General features: G+C 38.8%; 1 protein-coding gene across 3 annotated transcripts; it reads left to right on the forward strand.

Moving 5' to 3' along the window:
* Nucleotides 1-7,020: 7,020 nt before the first annotated feature.
* Nucleotides 7,021-18,085, forward strand: LOC102715145 (formin-like protein 3). 3 transcript variants are annotated; one of them, XM_040528085.1, is made up of 20 exons: nucleotides 7,028-7,211; nucleotides 8,080-8,220; nucleotides 8,304-9,004; nucleotides 9,095-9,316; nucleotides 9,391-9,817; nucleotides 10,029-11,154; nucleotides 11,509-11,632; nucleotides 12,266-12,337; nucleotides 12,977-13,075; nucleotides 13,222-13,263; nucleotides 13,343-13,423; nucleotides 13,521-13,571; nucleotides 13,653-13,734; nucleotides 13,809-13,903; nucleotides 15,966-16,037; nucleotides 16,140-16,256; nucleotides 16,718-16,786; nucleotides 16,862-16,928; nucleotides 17,229-17,555; nucleotides 17,753-18,085. In XM_040528085.1, exons 2-19 carry the CDS (start codon nucleotides 8,148-8,150, stop codon nucleotides 17,366-17,368), a joined length of 3,660 nt encoding a protein of 1,219 aa, XP_040384019.1. In that variant the 5' UTR covers nucleotides 7,028-7,211; nucleotides 8,080-8,147; the 3' UTR covers nucleotides 17,369-17,555; nucleotides 17,753-18,085. The 3 variants fall into 3 exon arrangements, with proteins under 3 accessions (XP_040384020.1, XP_040384021.1, XP_040384019.1); XM_040528086.1 differs by lacking the exons at nucleotides 16,718-16,786; nucleotides 16,862-16,928; nucleotides 17,229-17,555; nucleotides 17,753-18,085 and adding an exon at nucleotides 14,451-14,538 and having other exon boundaries at nucleotides 7,021-7,211; nucleotides 16,140-16,165; XM_040528087.1 differs by lacking the exons at nucleotides 16,718-16,786; nucleotides 16,862-16,928; nucleotides 17,229-17,555; nucleotides 17,753-18,085 and adding an exon at nucleotides 14,466-14,538 and having other exon boundaries at nucleotides 7,021-7,211; nucleotides 16,140-16,165.
* The last annotated feature ends 454 nt before the right edge of the window (nucleotides 18,086-18,539 follow it).

The raw sequence follows: 18,539 nt of genomic DNA on the forward strand, positions 1-18,539 counted from the left end.
TGACCGGGCGCGACGGCGACGGAGGAATGCGCGACGCAGGGGACGCTCATCGGCGACGACGAGGACGGCGACTGGTCGGCGACAGCGGCGCGGAGGTGATGATGCGGCTGGACAGCGGCGAAGGCGTCCGACGGCGAAATTGCGCGGCGGCGGCGAGAGGCAGCAGCGCGGCGGCGACACGAGCGACGGCGGAAAGTGGGCGACGGCGCGGCGGCGGTGGGGATTTATAGGGTGGCGGCATCGGCTAGGGTGGGCGGAGGTTGGAGACCAAGTCGGCGACGACGCGGTCTCGGCGGCGACGGTTGCGGCGGCGGCGGTTGCGGCGCGGCGGTGGACTCGGACTCGGCCGGCGCGGGCGCGGGCACGGGCTGGCGAAACGGTCACTGACAGGTGGGCCCCACCTGTCAGTGGCGCGAGAGAGAGGAGGGAGGCGGCGCGGACTCGCGGCGCGGGCGAGCGGGCGGCGCGGGAGCTGGGCCGAGCGGCGGCCCAGGCGGGGCGCGCGCTGGCGGGCGGAGGGGGCCGGCTCGGCTGGGCCGGCCGAGGAGGCTGCGGGCTGGCTCGGCTGGGCCGGCCCGGGAAGGAAAAGAAAAGGAAAAAGAAAGAGGGAGGAAAATTGGACTTCGGCCCAATTTGAGAAGGAAGGGAAAAAGAAAAGAAAAAGGAGGGAAAAAGGAAAACCCCACTTTTGCCGAGTTTTAAATTAATTTGTTTGGCCAAATTTTATACTTCTGCAATTTGAATTTAAATCCAGTTAGTCGATTTGCGAGCCTCGATTAGTTGAATTAATTTCTTTTAGAGGGATTTTTCCTGAGTTAATTAAGCCAATTGTTACTTACGAATTTCTTTTTACAATTTAGGTTTAGGACGAAACTCCGGGTGTGACAGTATCTCAATGTAGATATTAAATAAAAGCAAGTGACTTATACTTATATTACACCGAGTAATTTTTGTGGGATGTAATTTGTCCATACTTACAAACTTTACTCTCTTTAGTTCCAACTAGACTTAGGTCATCTACCTTATATGTTTTGTTCCGATTATAAACACTCTGAGTACTTGAACACCCTAGACTAGGCTAGGTTTCTTTTCTTCGCGTCTTTTGTAAAATACTTGATACTAGGCTCTTTGTTGAGCCGAGAACAAACAAAAATCAAGTTTAGATAGTACTCAGACAATATGCATAACCCATAATTTGACAATACGAAAACCCATTGTTTGTCCTGACTCCTCGATCATTTCGCAATGTTTACTTAACTTTTACCAAAATCTACTTTCGGAATGTTTACTTAACTTTTACCAAAATCTACTAAGTATCAAACCAAAAACCATCTAACATTATCTTATCTTACCAATATTTGGTGACATTACCATAGTTTGGTAATGTGTTTTGGGCAATGAAATGAACAAGCCCTAGGTCATTTACCCTTGACTCCATGCTTCATCATTACTCCAACTGCCTCGTCATTGACCCACATAGCTCCTTTTTCGTTTCACGACGTATTCTGAATGGCTGAAAGGATGAATAGTGTGCACACATCACCGAGAAAATGCCTTAACTCAAACATGCACTTAGAGCAAGTATAACAAAAGACTATAAGTCAACTACAAATACACGTGGAGGAGAGAGAAAATTAAAAATGAGGAGTGCTAGCTCTCATATAAGAGTTAGCTCTACGTATTCTCTAAAACCTTATCCTTTTGCTTTTGCTTATAAGCTAAAATTTGAATTTGCGACTTTAGATTTAGAGTTGATTTTGAGGTTTTTTCATCGTGCTTTATTTTTCAACATTGGTTTTATATCACTAAGAACACGTATATAAAAGTTTTATTCATAAATTATTTTTCATTTGCAAATATGTCGTTTGACTTTTTTCACCAAAAGCCAAAAGATGGTGGCCTAATATAAATACATAAATGCATATGAGAGAGAAAGAAATTGTAGAAAAATAGTAGAGTCAACCTTATAGTTAATCTTTTGTATACGTTAACTCTAATATAAGCTTATAACTACTCCCTCCGTTTCATAATATAAGATGTTTAACTTTTTTACTTGTAATATTTGATCATTTGTCTTATTCAAAAAATTATGAAAATATCATTTATTTTGCTTGTGACTTGCTTTATTATCAAAAGAACTTTCAGTGCGACTTGTTATTTTTTATATTTGTACTAAATTTTTAAATAAGACGAATGGTCAAACGTTACAACTAAAAAATTCAAACATATTATATTATGAAACGGAGGTAGTAGTAGTTATCTACTGTTAAACTTGTTCTTATTTTTAATTGTGGCCAACCGATACGTGCTGAAGTATATAACTCGAATATAAGATTTAAAGTGTGTGCATTGGTGCAATCTTTGGGTGTGTATATCTATTTGTGGATATATGGACCGGATTTCTGTCAGTTATGTAATATGGTGAAGTTTGTCTAGCATGGTCATGCCATCTTGGACCCTACCAATCAGGTGTCCATATATACCCACGATATCGGGTCATTCGCTTTTATATATAATAAGTGTTGAAAGAGAAGGATATTGCATCTCCTAAGTAGAAATTAATTACCTGTTAGCCTGGAACAATCCAGTTTCCTGTTTCCAGGAGGCAGCCTGGAACTTGTACTGTTGCGTGATCATTTTGGATTTCCAAAGAGAAGAAGCTTGTGGCCGTGTTATTTTTTTAGAGGAATATGAAAGATAACAGTTATCTATTTTTCTAATAACCAATTAATGATATAAATTATGGAATTAACTACTAAACTAAAATTTTATTTTAAAAATATAAGTCGATGAAATTATATATGTATATATGAACTTTTTTAAGACACTCCGTCTAATGGACCACTGCACGTATCATTGGAGCCTTGACAGCCATTCTTCCTCCTTTCAGACGATTGCCCATTCCTCTCTATTCTTGGGAAGGATTACGCTAGAATGACAAACATTTGTTTTCTAATGTTTTATTAATATTTGCACTAAAGTTTTTAATATGACGAAAGACTGAACGCCAAATATGATCGGAGGGAGTATGGTATAATTGGTTGGTTTTTACAATGGTTTTTAACCCAGCCTCATCACAGTCCGAGATGTATATATGCAACCCAATTATTGGTGTTACAAACATTTTTAAAGAACAGTGTGGAGGACGACAAGGTACATGCAGCTGGCAGAACATTTTGTGACTAAATCTCTCTCCTTCCTGCCGTCTACGTTATTTCTTTGTTTGATCTTTTTAGTTATAATGTTTGATCATTCGTTTTATTTAAAAATTTAGTATAAATATAAAAAATGATAAGTTGTGCTTAAAGTTCTTTTGATAATAAATTAAGTCACAAACAAAATAAATAATATTTCTATAATTTTTTGAATAAGATAAAAATGATCGAACATGGTAAGAAAAACATCAAACATCTTATATTACGTTACGAAACGGGTGGAGTAACTGTATGGATTACCAGTGTCAAGCATTGATGAGTGAGGAGGTGAGCTTCCACACAATTAATACGTAGAAAAACACAAGATTTTCACGACTGAAAATGATGTATTTAGAGAAACTGTAGAAACTGTCGATCAATTTACAACCGCACCCTGGTTGTTTTTGCAAAGAAAAAAGTGCACTTTACTCCCTCTAGCTATTTTAGTAAAGCACTTAGCCCATCTAAACTTTTTTCTTGACTTATTTTACACTTCGAAACTATTAAAATAGCTCAAGTTATTTCCTAACAATATTTTTTTATTTTTTTTCTTGAATCACAGTGCAAATGTATTTGCTCATAACACACTCAACTTTATAACACATAAATCCTACCCTGATGAGCATCTCTGAGGACCAGGCCAACATACTTTGTCGACGCAATCACTACGAACATATCGCTGTCAACAGTGCGTCATCTACCATTAAAAAAAACAAATAGTTGTAAATGCAGGTACCCATATCAAATCTAGAAAAATGAACATGGGTAACTTAACCAATTGAGCTACCCTCACTTGGACGAATTTTCTTTCTATATATACGTTGTATTTTGCAGTAAAATTTGGTACTCCAATTGATATATTTCATACTTATGTCCCACTGTTCTTTTAGTATTGTCTGTCACTGTTTAAGTAGTTTGGAAGAACCTAAGATTGACTTAACCATTAAAATAAACTCCAAGCAAAAGTGATGAAAAAAAAATCTGAAAATACTTTTGAACATTAATAATGGTGTTGTCTATGGAACTTTGAAAAGTTTATCTTAAGATACGACATATATTCAGACGAACGGAAAAGAGAAATATTATTAAGAGATAAACGAACCACATTTATAATTTATGGGGGGGGGGTAAAATAGCTAACAAATAATTTAAAAATGAAGTAATCCACCGAAATTTTACGAAAGAGTAAAACATTATCTGCAAATCGCAAATGATTTGTCGCCCTCAGGCTGGGCCTATCCACGTAGGTCTTGTTCGGATCTGGCAGAATTAAATACCAGCCCAGCTGCAAAAAGGTAGTTGGGCCGGTCTAGATGGGCTCAAACCAAGCAATTTTTTAGCTGGCCCTAAATGTTATTGTTGGTTTTCTCAAAAAGAAAACACAACAAAAAAGAGTTTTCTTGGCTTGTCCATGTGCCTCTTTGTGCTGTTTATTGTGAATTCTTCCAAATTGGTTGGATTTTCTTTCTTTGTTATTCGACGCATGATCAATCCCATCGACTATCGTCAAATTAATAATAAGTTTGTTTTTCTCCGTCCAATTGTTTTCACAATTTGCAGCATGGTCTAAAAACCAAATATGTAGAATTATAAGTCATTCTTGAAATTTCCATAATAATAAATCAAGTTATAATAAAATAATTAGTAATTATATAATTTTTTTAAATAAGACGAGTTGTCAAATGTAAACATAAAAATCAACGGTGTCATATAAAAAATATTGAGGGAGTATCGTTCCGTGAGACCAGGAGGATTTTCCGGTGATTCTAGGTAAGCAGGTTTAGATGTTGTAATGTTCCAGCAATGGCATCGGAAGCCTACAGTATCATGCAGCAACAGTGGTGATAAAAACATATTACGTTATTTTTAAAATAAATAGAAAAATATTTTTCATGAAATATGTGACCATCTTTTTTATATAGAACATATTCATATCAATTTGATCTTACGTGGATATTCGATTGATTTTTAATATTACGAAGTTAATGAGATAAATTGTAAAAATACATGGGAGTAGGTGTTGACCACAACTAGAGGTAGGCTTTTATAGTAGTAAAGATAAAGATACTAGTTGAGGGAAAAATCCTACATTTACCCGATAATTGATTTCTCATTATTTTGGTTTTGTTTATTTCTATAACCTGCCTCGCTAAGAAATAATTGGAGTTTGGCTGTTTGTGTCTAGTTGTGGATATAGAGGCCAGGATATCGATTCATTATCTACATTTACCAAAAACGTTGTCACACCAAAAACTCTGCATGATAGCATGATCAAAAGGTTCATACAGTGAAAATAATTTTTTAGGGTTTAATAATAAAATTATTTATTAAAAATATTTAAAAAAATAAAAAAAATCACTCTTCTTCAGCTGTGTGAAGTTTCTTCACAGCTACTACCTGGCCATCTTGGAGTTGTGCTCCATAGACCTTACCATAACCTCCTCTTCCAATGATGTACTTGTTGTCGAAATATCTTCTGTTGCCTTGACAATATCCTCAAATACTAGTTTTCCATCAAAATTCAAACAGAGAACATGCCCCTTCCTTAGGCCGTAGTACTTTCTTGCGGTCTTCTCTTTTTACAAATGATAACCATGGCAAAAATAACTGTACCAACAATGGAAAAAACCAAAAACATGAACAACTGGCAGTAGTAAACGAAAGAGCCTTCTTTTGTTGTGACCAGGTGCTGGAACTGGATAACAAGATGGCAGGCCAGAGAGATTACCACATAGACTTGTTGCTTAGAAACCAGCTTGCTGAAACATTTTGAATTTAGTCGTCCTGCTGGTATGGTCCTTCTAAGTTATTGCACGACACATCAAGGCCCCGTTCGGCAGGGGCCTGATTAATTAATTAGACCATTAACATAGTAATAGATTAGTCCATGATTAATTAATTATTAATTATTAAAAAATAATAGATTAATATGATTTTTTAAAACAACTTTTTTATAGAATTTTTTTTTAAAAAATACACCGTTTAGCAGTTTAAGAAACGTACGCGTGGAAAACAAGAGAGACTTTAGTTAACTTATAGATATGGCCGAACACGGCCCAAGTACTGTGCCTTGTCGTCCTCACCATGCTTGCAAAGGACGACGGTTTCTTCCAGTGAACTGATCTTGTGAGATAAGTTTAGGGCTCCCGTTGTTTCTTCTTCGTAAAAAGAAAAATCGAAAACACGTTTTTTTAAACGAAAATAATTTACAGGTAGTGCTATGTGTCCATAGTTTTTCAAAGGAAAAAGTTTTAAAATAAACCAGAATGAATAAAATCATAAAATTAAGTTTTAAAATTTAAATTTTAGCTTATAAATGGTTATAACCGTGAGAGTAAAGTATATGGCTGGTCCTTAAACTTGTGACGCGGTATCACTTAGGTCCATAAACTTAGAAAGTGTATATTTAGGTCCACGAACTCGTTTAATGTCTAAAATCATAGACCTGATGGTACATTAAAACGAATTCATGGACCTGATGGTATATTAAAACGAGTTTATGGATCTGGATGATACATTTAAAACAAGTTCATGAATCTAAATAATACATTAAAATGAGTTCATAAATCTAAACATGTATTTTCTAACACCTACTCTCTAACTGTGAAATGACGGGAGTCTCAGCCTAGAGTTCCATTGTCCGCATCCTTCGAAAGTCTTGTTGTAACAAACAGCCGTTGCTTGTGCAGAGAAATCTCGGCCCACCAGCCCTGAACGACCGACCACGGGCTGGCATTGGTGAGGCCCGCAACCGCCGTACCTAAACCTTTTCTTGCTGTTGGGTGTGGGCGTTGGTTGGTTCTCGCGTCAGTACACTTCACTCTCCTCTCCTCTCCTCTCCTCTCCATTCGATTCTGCTCCCCGCTCCTCTCATCAAACAAAAAGGGAAACAAAATCGAAAGGGAAAAAAAAACCCGCCGCCGCTCGCTCCTCGCTCCTCCGCTCGACGCCGCCGCCGCCGCCGCCACTCCTCTGCGACCTAGGGTCGCCTCCTTCCCCTGAGGCCGTTCACAGCAGGTATTCTTCCCCCTTCCATCCATCCATGCTCGAGGCCAAGTCCCCTCAGGGCTCCGAAGCCCTAGCCGCCTTAGCAGCAGCAGCAGTAGCAGCTGTTCTACAAGTGCAAACGCATCCTCGCGGCGAGGGCAGCGGGGTGCTCTGGATGTACGTGCCGCCTGGTTCAGTGATGGCGGGGACCAGTCACCAGTGCTGTGGCGGGTTGGGTTGCTAGGGTTTTGATGCGTCTTGCTGTGGCGTCGATCTGGTATTTGGGGGGTGACGAGGGAGGAGGGAGGGGCTTGTTTCAGCTGGAAGCAGAGGGGCTGATTTCTTCCTCCACTGTTTTTGCGAGGGTTTCTCTCGTTTTTGTTCCAGTGGAGGTGTGCTGTGCTGTGCTGTGCTGCGACTTTGAACAATGTCATGCCTCTGGGATCTTCCCGTGCGGTTTTGGCTTTAGTTTTTTCTCTATGGTCTGTAAACGAATGAGGTGGACAGTGTTGTAACTTGTAATGCAGGGTAGGGAATTTCAGACCGCGATTTTTTGCAGAATTGGTGGCTAATGTGTTATTGTTAGGACATGTTGGTTTCTGAAGAAGTAAGGTAGTTAGGGCTTAATTGGTTTGTCACCAACTTTGCCTACCAAACAACCATAGGATACCATTGAAGTTGTTAAAATTTTGGTAAGCCAAAAAATGGCTCCAAATCAAACAAGCCCTTAGTTTTGTTGCAGTGTTTTACCTCAGTTCCTCAAAATGATCTGTTAAATGTTCACTAATCTGAATCATACTTATTGCTGAATTTCGCCTACTGTATAGTCATATGTCCCGCCCTAGATTTTCCTATATGGATGATACCACTCACGCCTTTCTGTTTTTCCTTTTTGCAGTCTGAGTGAAACTGAGCAAATACTGAGAAATCCAAGTGACATTATCAAGATTCATTCATTCATATGAAATGTCACTGCTCAGTAGATTCTTCTACAAGAGGCCTCCTGATGGATTACTGGAGTTTATCGATAGGGTCTATGGTAAGCCTCCAAATTTTGTTACACGGCCACTTTATTATTTCACGCTCCATTTTAACTGATTTCGCTGTTGTCATGTTGCGCAGTTTTTGATTCATGCTTCTGCACAGAAGTTTTGCCACATGGTATGTACCCAGTCTATTTGACTGGTATTCTTACAGAGTTGCACGAAGAACATAGTCAGTCTTCATTTCTGGGTATTAATTTTAGAGATGGCAATAAGAGAAGCCAATTTGCTGATGTCCTACGTGAATACAATGTTCCAGTAATTGACTATCCTCGTCATTTTGAAGGCTGTCCTGTGCTTCCTTTATCTCTCATCCACCATTTCCTTCGTGTCTGTGAACACTGGTTATCCACTGGGAATAATCAAAATATTGTACTGCTACACTGCGAGAGGGGAGGCTGGCCGTCATTAGCATTTATGTTATCGTGTCTCCTTATTTTCAAGAAATTGCACAGCGCAGAGCATAAAACTCTGGATCTTATTTACCGCGAGGCACCTAAAGGTTTTCTGCAGCTTTTTTCTGCCCTCAACCCAATGCCCTCTCAGCTCAGATACATGCAGTATGTAGCCAGAAGAAACATATCTCCAGAGTGGCCTCCAATGGAGCGGGCACTCTCTTTTGACTGCCTGATTCTTCGAGCCATTCCAAGTTTCGATTCTGATAATGGATGCAGGCCATTAGTCCGAATATTTGGGAGAAATATTACTGGCAAGAATGCTAGTACGAGCAACATGATTTTTTCAATGCCTAAGAAGAAGACTTTACGCCACTATCGGCAGGTACGTGCTACATGTAATTTAGCATGAACATCTACTTGATTTGGATCGCTTTTTTTTTTTTTTGCGCTAACCTGCAAGGCTTTTATTCAGGAGGATTGCGATGTTATAAAAATAGATATACAATGTCCAGTCCAAGGAGACGTTGTTCTGGAGTGTGTACATCTTGATCTTGATCCAGAAAAGGAAGTTATGATGTTCCGGATAATGTTCAACACTGCTTTTATTCGTTCAAATGTACTAATGCTGAATAGTGATCATATAGATATAGTATGGGGTTCAAAGGATCGGTACCCAAGAACTTTTAGAGCAGAGGTATGAACGTTGCACATACTCTTCGAAACTTCAAAAGACACAAGTTACTAATTGAATCTAATTTGGAAGTGCAGATGCTGTTTTGTGAACTTGGAGGCATATCTCCTCCAAGACCTCCAACAGCAACGTTGAATGGGGATATGAAAGGAGGTTTACCAATTGAAGCTTTTTCAGCTGTTCAAGAACTCTTCAATGGAGTTGACTGGATGGAAAGCAGTGACAATGCTGCCTTTTGGTTGCTCAAAGAGTTCTCAGCAAATTCCCTTCAAGAGAAATTTCAAAAGCTAATACTCAGTGATATGGAAGAGCTTTCAAAGTTTCAAGCTAAAGTTGGTCTCCAAATGCCTCTAATGTCTCCTCTGGATTCTGATGAAGAAAAGTATTCAGTTGCTTCTGATTCTGTTTCTTCATCTGAGCATGAGAAGGTTCAGCCTGGTGGCAACTCATCTGACTCAGAGAGCATTAATCCTGATCTTACCACTGAAGATACTGCTTCTATGGGTATAGCTTTTTCCATAAGCACTGAGTATTTGTACAGCTTTATAACCACACTCAATAATATATGCAATATATTCCCTCTGGAATAATATGCCTTATACTGGTTTACCTGTTCTTTCCATGCTATCAAATACCCCAAACATCACCTTAGCTTTCCTCCCATGTTTCTTTGTTGGTCTTTTTTAAATAATTCACAATCCTTAAAATTTTTCAGGCAATGTTTTGGTGAACACTTCATCTGTCCCACCTCCACCACCACTGCCACCACCTCCTTGTGGTAGCTTGTCTACCCTTTCCACTGAGGAAAATCAGCTGCCTCCAGAAGTACAGCATGGGTCACCAAGTGACAGGAAGCTACCACCTCCATCACCAATAGCTGCTGTTCCACCACCGCCGCCTCCCCCACCACCTCCAAGTGGAAACAGACCTGTTTTTTCCCCACCGCCACCACCCTTGCCAAACTGTTCAATCCCACCTCCACCCCCACCCCCACCCCCACCGCCACCACCAACCTTGCCAAACCGTTCAGTCCCACCACCTCCAGCCCCGCCACCGCCACCGCCCTTGCCAAAGCATTCAGTTCCACCACCTCCACCCCCACCACTGCCACCGCCCTTGCCAAATCATTCAGCCTCACCACCTCCACCCCCACCACCGCCACCACCATCCTTGCCAAATCGTTTAGTTCCACCACCTCCAGCTCAGGGAATAGGTAATAAATTCCCTGCACCTTCCCCACCCCCTCCTCCACCTCATCTTTCTTCTAGCAGAACCCCTGCTGCTGCCACTTTGTCAAAAGGGCGGCCTCCTCCACCACCTCCACCTCCACCTCCAGCTAATCACACCAAAGGCCCTGGTGCTCCATCTGCACCCCCACCCCCTCCACCCCCACCTCCAGCTAATAGCAGTAATGGCCCTAGTGCCCCACCCCCACCCCCACCCCCACCATTGCCTGCAGCTGCTAATCAAAGAAATCCTCCAGCACCACCTCCCCCTCCCTTGATAGCAGGAAAGAAAGCTCCCGCACCACCGCCTCCGCCACCTCAGGCACCAAAACCTCCTGGAATAGTGCCCCCTCCACCACCGTTGCATGGAGGAATTGGTGCATCGGGTCGATTACACCCCCCAGGCGCAAAGGTTTTAAATGCGCCTGCCCCACCTCCACTATTGGGAAGGGGAAGAGAAGCGACTGGATCAGCGAAAGGTCGTGGAATTGGATTGGCTCAACAAAGTAACCCTCCAAAGAAAGCTTCACTAAAGCCTTTGCATTGGGTAAAAGTTACACGAGCAATGCAAGGCAGTCTCTGGGAGGACGCCCAAAAACAAGGAAATCAGGCTAGGTAACTGGTTAACTGCCATGGGAAAAGCCACACAATGAGCTTTCCTATTTTAATGCATCACCTTTCATTTTGCATCCTTCAATTTCCTACGATTATTTTACACAATTCATTCATAGTTCCATACAACTAGGTGATAAAACATCACATCCTTATTTTTGGACTTACAATATCTAAAATCTAAATGAACTAGAGTACTGGATTGATGTTCTTTTGCTTCTTTCATCACAAAATTTCTCGGTGGGTTTGGTAGTTGATTTTATTTTTAACAGTTGAATAATCTTTCCACTGGAACTTTTATTCATACATTTTTTAGATCATGGAATAAACTGTATTTACACATGAACTGTATTTTAGGGCTCCTGATATTGATTTATCAGAATTGGAGAGCTTGTTCTCCACTGCGGTCGCAACCAGTGGAAGTGAGAAAGGAGGAACAAAGCGCGGTTCAGCTATTAGCAAGCCAGAAATTGTTCACCTGGTATGTACCACTCAAGCATCTGGATCCTGTATCATAATCTTTTTATTTTCAGTTATTCCATGATATCTTGGAATGTTAGAACTCTTCTCTCTCTCTCTTTTTTTGTCTAAAGCTCTCTCTATTAGATTGCAGTATGCATGAAACATAAGCTTTTGAGTAAATTTTGCGGAACTACAGATATTGATCAAACTATTGCAAAACTACAAATAGCACTGAGTTTATCACGTAATTGTAGATTTAAGGCATAGTACTGCAAAACTACAGAGCAGAATAGTGGTGCTGGGGACCAACACTGTAAATTGTGCAGTTTTGTGATACTAAGTCTGGTTTTGTGACACTCTGCCTTAAATCTGTAGTTTTCTGATAGTGTAGTCAAAGTATACACAGTTTTGTGAAATTTATACGGTTTTTAGTTCTATCTTAAAAGTCCATAGTAAAGGATGGAATTATGATTTGTTATGTACATGGTATTCCCTTATGCAATCTTTGCACTGTTTGAATGACATTTGCTTGGAACATAGACTTCTGATTTTCTTTATTGTTATACTTGAGGACTTCAATTTATTTGTTTTATTATGGAGAATTCTGTTCCTCATTTCATTAGACCATGAATTCTTGTTTGCTTTATTTCAGGTTGATATGAGAAGAGCAAACAATTGTGAGATCATGCTCACTAAAATTAAAATGCCTCTTCCTGATATGATTGTAAGTATCTTTCTTGACTGAGCCACTCCCTTGCAATAGAAAGAGAAGGAACAATGATTTCCTCTTCTGGAATATTATACATGTTTTTTTTTTGCTCTGTTGGTAACCTTATTTGTATTGAATACTTGAAGTTTCTGTGTTTCCTAATTTAATGCACAGTAATTGTTTCTTGTCAACCACATTTTCAAAGATTGCTGTTATATAGCTCACTTATGGGACTGGAAATGCATCATTACAATCTATCGTGAAAAAGAATGGTTCTGTGATTTACAAAATGAATCACATTAACGCCTTCCATATTACAAAGAAATACTAATGTCATGTATTGATTGATGGGAAATAATTTCTTTCAGTACATAACCGAGTATGCTATAACATATTAATGATGTTTCTTGTTTGATTTTATCCAAACAATTGCATCACCTTATTTGGATTAGCAGCATACAGAGGTACTGGAAAATTTGAATGGCTCTTGCCTCTATTTATTAATAACTCAGTTATTATCCATGCCAATTATTATTGAGCTGTGTTGGATTTCTTGATACACTTTTATCTTGTAAGAAAAATATCACATGGATGACGTTGTTATTGGTCAACATGTTGCTACTAGATAACATCTGTCTGTCTGGTACTTTGCAGAATGCAATATTAGCTTTGGATATGTCTGTTCTTGATAATGACCAAGTGGAAAATCTAATTAAGTTTTGCCCTACAAAGGAGGAAATCGAGATGTTGAAGGTGCTTCTGTTTATTTGATTCTATTTTTCTGTTGAAGTTCATGATGTGAACTTATATTTCCCTTTATTCACCAAGTATTTGTTATACAACATCATTTTTATCCTAATGAACTTGCTGTTTGTTTTCTTCTTTATCTGTGAGCTCAGAATTACAATGGAAATAAAGAAATGCTTGGGAAATGTGAACAGGTTGGTTTATTAATTATTGTTTTGGTTGCATAGTAGTGTCCGATTGGAGTATTGATGGAAGGTTTAAACTTTTCTGCAGTTTTTTCTGGAGCTAATGAAAGTACCTCGGGTGGAGTCCAAACTAAGAGTGTTTGCTTTTAGGATTACATTTTCAACACAGGTCTGTTGATCCCCTTCCCTCCCCTGATCAAGTAACTATGATTATCCAATTCTCTGTAAGTTGCATGTTGTTACTGAGATTCCTTTCTTTTTGACAGGTAGAAGAGCTGAGGACTAACTTAACCACCATAAATGATGCAACAAAAGAGGTCAGTATCACATCCTGCAAAATTTTGAGTTATATCTTTTCCTTCTTGGTGGTTTATTCAGTTATTGCTCACTTTGTGCAGGTGAAAGAGTCTCTGAAGTTAAGGCAGATAATGCAGACCATTCTTACATTAGGAAATGCTTTGAATCAAGGAACAGCTCGAGGTATCAAATAGTTCAAGAAAAGTTATGGAGTATCTTCTTTGATGGCTTCTCTAATGTTGTGATTGGTTGAATAGGTTCTGCGGTTGGCTTCAGATTAGACAGTCTTCTTAAATTATCAGATACTCGAGCTAGAAACAACAAGATGACACTGATGCATTATTTATGCAAGGTATGCACTTGGCAGTGAGGAAGTGCTTTAAGCATATGCTGATGTGTGCTGAAATATCAGTTTTTGGTGTGGAACATACCTTAAAATAATTCAAAGTTGGTTAGAATTTAATAGTTTACTGTATTTGTGGTGAACTGTGCTACTTGTTATGCATTGAAATGTGGTATAAGATAGCTTATCTACATGATATTTTTTTAACGCTCATGCATAAATGTGAGTTTTTTTTTTTTAACTCCTGCAGTTGGCACTATTTATTCGAGTACAAATTTGAGTTTGTCACCGATCATTACATATGACTTACTGTGGTCAATTCTTTTGCTACATATTACCTTGGTCTACTGTAAAATGTTTTAAGATGATTTAGCTCTAGATTTGACAAAACTCATATGCATAAAGTCATCAAGCAATTCAGGATTTGAACTATTTTTAATGTGAAATTATTGATCCTCCTGGTGATACACAAACATGTAACTAATGCATTATTAGGCCTTACAATTGAATGATCAGTCCGCATAATTGCCTGGTTCCCTTACCAATTGAGTACCAGGTTACCATTTTTCAGAAAACACTTGCCTACTTGTGCCACAAAGTTTCAAAGAGCTCTTCTATGGTATCCCACTTTGTTCTCCTAGTTGGTAAGAGGACTATACATCTCAGTTGTACTTTGATTAAGTATGTCTCATGCTTAATATACACTAGAATATAAACACTAGCCTGGGTCATCAACTGGACGGATGATTTGGATTCCAGAACATAATTTCCTTCTTACAGTGGAGGGCTGAGAGTTGGAGTTGGACATTACCCCATAAGCACTAGTATGCAAACAACACCTACATAAAAACACCGGAGGCAATTTCTTTTGCTTGCGTCCTTCATTTTGATCAATTCAAATCGTATCAGAAAAGGCGTGTATTGCACTAGCGTGATTACTGCAATTACTCTATTATCCATAGGCTATATCTACTGGCTCCCAAACCTTTTGAAAAGAAACAAGTTTTGATTGCATCATTTACCCCTTTCTAATGTGCAATAATCGTTGCCTGCACATGGCTAGTACCTGTGAAAAGTAGGATTCTGTTCAATTAATAAAAAGCCATAAAGGTATGAAACTGAATTTCAATTTTAGATTCAAAATTCAGTTCTTTCAATGGATTTACATGTTGATTTTTTGTTCCAATTGTCATTACTGCAAATTGCACAATTTTATATTTTTTTGATCAAATGTACAATTTTATATTCATGCCACCATGTGTTTAGAATTGAAATGCATGCCCCTCAATCCATGCAATTGATTCTTTCCATGCAATTTCCGTGAATAGCAAGCTCTGCTTCTTGTTCTATGCTTCAATATGTTTCAGGGAAGCTTTGGGCGTATTAACAACAATGTTTTTGGTCCTTTCCTTTTCACTATCCCATCTAAATAATGAACTCATAAAATCTTTCCTTTCAAAGTTCAAATATGACCTATTACTTCTTAATATGTAACCTATAGTAGCCATTTGATGATTTGATCAAAAGAATCCATTGGCTTTCATCAAAGGGGAGTGCCAATAGGAAATGTTCAGAGAATCAAAGGTAGGTAACAGGCTATTTTCCACTAACAAACAGAAACAAGAAACACGTGGTTTATAGAATTTGGATGCATTTGTCTGGCATTGCAACATAATGATTTCAAACAAGTTAATGCGAGTCGAATTGACGTTATCCAGTCACCTGTAATGTCTGTCTTACGGGAAATTCCAGAACATCAGGGGAACTTTGCTTGGACCAACCTGGTTCCTTTTTTCATATCCTGGCGCTATATACATGGGCAACTTTGGAGCAAACTTTAAAAATAGATATTGTCACTCATTTCTTTTTTATTTTTGGTATGCCATTATAAATTAGTTCACACATACACTTGCTGATAAAGGTGATGTGTTAGTTCTGCATTTTACTCTGCAAGTTCATAAAAGAGTAGCTATCTTTTACTCTGTTGCCTTGTCTGTTAGTATTGCATGTTTTTTTTCCATGTTTGTTTACATAGTTTAGTTAATTTCTTTCTGTTTCTGTTACATGCCAGCTTCTTTCTGAGAAAATGCCTGAGCTTCTTGATTTTGACAAAGACTTAATTCATTTGGAAGCTGCTTCAAAGGTACTCTAAATCTTCACTGTTTGTTGAATATTTCAATCCTAGATGACTATTGAGTTGCTCATCAAAATGTTGCTCCATAACTGCATTTATTAATTCCCTCAGATCCAGCTGAAGTTGCTCGCGGAAGAAATGCAAGCAATAAACAAAGGTCTAGAGAAGGTCGAGCAAGAATTAGCTGCTTCAGTGAATGATGGTGCAATTTCTGTTGGCTTCCGTGAGGTAAGAAATATTTTCCCTTTTATCTGAGAAATATTAAATTCTTAATCCTATTTATTATCAGTCCATTGTATGAAGGATTTGTAGGTTACCTCTTTTTGTCAAGAAACACTAAATAAAACTTTTCTAGGTTACTCTAAATTAAAGTGATTTAGTTGTTCCCAAATGCTACACCCTCCATCCCAGAAAAAAACAGAAATTTGTTTTTTCTGGGACAGAGAGAGTTATGTAACTAGTTACTGAATTTCTGTGATTTGCAATTTTATATATTACAGACAGTAGTATATGTTCATAAATACTAAAGATCCATGCACTAATGTATTGCATACCTCCTATGTAAAAGAAAGCCTTCAGTATGACATGCATTATGCACCTCAATTATATCTGATGAGAATCAGTGTCATGTGCATACAAAACCAATGAATTACCCATTTAGAATTGAGTCGAGATTACTTCTTTTGCAGGCATTGAAAAGCTTTCTTGATGCAGCTGAGGCTGAGGTTAGATCCCTAATTTCCTTGTATTCGGAAGTGGTGAGTCCCTACCTTAAAAATTGTTTTACAAAGTTTTTGGTGTTGGAAAGATCTTGACAGCATGTGGCTTTGTAGGGAAGAAATGCTGATTCCCTAGCTCAGTATTTTGGTGAGGATCCAGCACGGTGCCCTTTTGAGCAAGGTATGGTACTTCACATTTTAGTAGTCATTGGCTCGTAATCACATGTTTTATGCAGATCACCACATATTACTGACTAATCATTGCTCAATGCGAACCAAAAAAAAAAATACAATGGTGCTCATGAAAGTATAAAATTTAAAATCTCAGGTGGAAAGTTCAATCATATGGTTTAAATGGAAAGTGGGCTTGTCATCTATGAACTGTATCATCATGCTTCTTTGATGTGATTGCCGTTAATTTATTCTTTTATCACAGATTTATTTAATAAGGCCGTCTTACTTATAAATTCTTTTTTCTCAGTGACATCAATTCTGGTTATATTTGTGAATATGTTCAAAAAATCACGTGATGAAAATGCTCGAATTGCGGAGCTTGAGAAAAAGAAATTAGAGAAGGACAAGGAAAAGGCAAGTTTGTCTGCAAAGAAAGCCTTGGAATGATACCACTGCTACGCTGAAGTCCCATGTTGAAGTAGAGCCATGAGCCCATGAGCAATCACCATCCATGGCAGAGATGCCAAATAGTGTACTGTAAATGAGAATCTGCTTTTGTCGTTGGGTGATTATATGCAGAGATGGGAGGTCTGGAAGCTCATTGCCGTATTGGATGGGTGCGATCCATGAAATGGTAGTGTCTTAACTCCGTCCTTGTACTGTCAGATTGCATTTTCATTAGTGATAACTAAACATTAGTATTACATGAATGATTGCAGCCTGCATTAATAGCAGTCTGTATAAGGTGTTATACTTTAGCCTATTCGTATACTCTCTTTCAATGCCATGTTGGAATGCATTTCACGTGTACCACCTTTTCTTTTTCTGCAGGTTGTCATTTGGATTGCGACCTTTGGAAGTTATGTGGTTTTACCAATAGGCGGCATCATCCACGATATGGCTGAGCAAGTGCAGGCAGTGAGAAGTGCTGCTGCTGACAGTTTTGGTGTAAATACATCAGTTACCAAGATATAGGAGTTGTCTTACCTGTACATAAAATATGCAGCCCCAAGGGGGAAGAAAGCAAACATCATTAGTGTTGTATAATCAAGGACAATCATGTCGCCCTAGTCACAGGTGAATTCGTGGCTCTGTCAATTCCTCTTGTGCTTTTGTGCATTGTGCCAAACGTTGCTTATTTCTAATGCTTGATTACCTCTATAAGTCAACTACAGATCCTGGGTGGCCTGGCAAGCTACCTTTCCTACACTGTGGATTTAGGTTCTACTTTTCGAATGATTGTTCCATCTCATTTTGTCGAACAGATTTCTTTTCTGACAGTTCGCGCTGAAGACGTCCATGCATATGCATAATCCCTGTTTCCAGAAAAAGCCCATTTTTGAGTTTTAATTCAGTGTTTAGTAATTTGCCAAACTATCATGTACTGGTTTTGCTACGTGGATTCTCGTAGAGCAATGGTTTCTAATCAACTGTCATACTCGTTATCTTGAGTCGCTCATTGATTTGTATGCGTTTATACGGTGGCAATGTGGAGCAGCTTACCTTGTTGAAATGAACTACTTAGGAATTAAATTCTAGAGATGGATTATCCCTATTTTTCTTTCTCTGTTATTTTCTCTTTCTTCCATCTATTTCTTTTTGCGTCTATAAACGCTTT

Source organism: Oryza brachyantha, chromosome 10 (genome assembly GCF_000231095.2).
Source record: "Oryza brachyantha chromosome 10, ObraRS2, whole genome shotgun sequence".
NCBI lineage: Eukaryota > Viridiplantae > Streptophyta > Magnoliopsida > Poales > Poaceae > Oryza > Oryza brachyantha.

Coding starts and splice junctions, on each gene's coding strand:
- LOC102715145 (XM_040528085.1), top strand. CDS start 8,148: ATGTCACTGCTCAGTAGATTCTTCTACAAGAGGCCTCCTGATGGATTA. Junction 9,005..9,094: donor CTTTACGCCACTATCGGCAG/GTACGTGCTACA, acceptor GCTTTTATTCAG/GAGGATTGCGATGTTATAAA. Junction 9,818..10,028: donor TGAAGATACTGCTTCTATGG/GTATAGCTTTTT, acceptor AAAATTTTTCAG/GCAATGTTTTGGTGAACACT.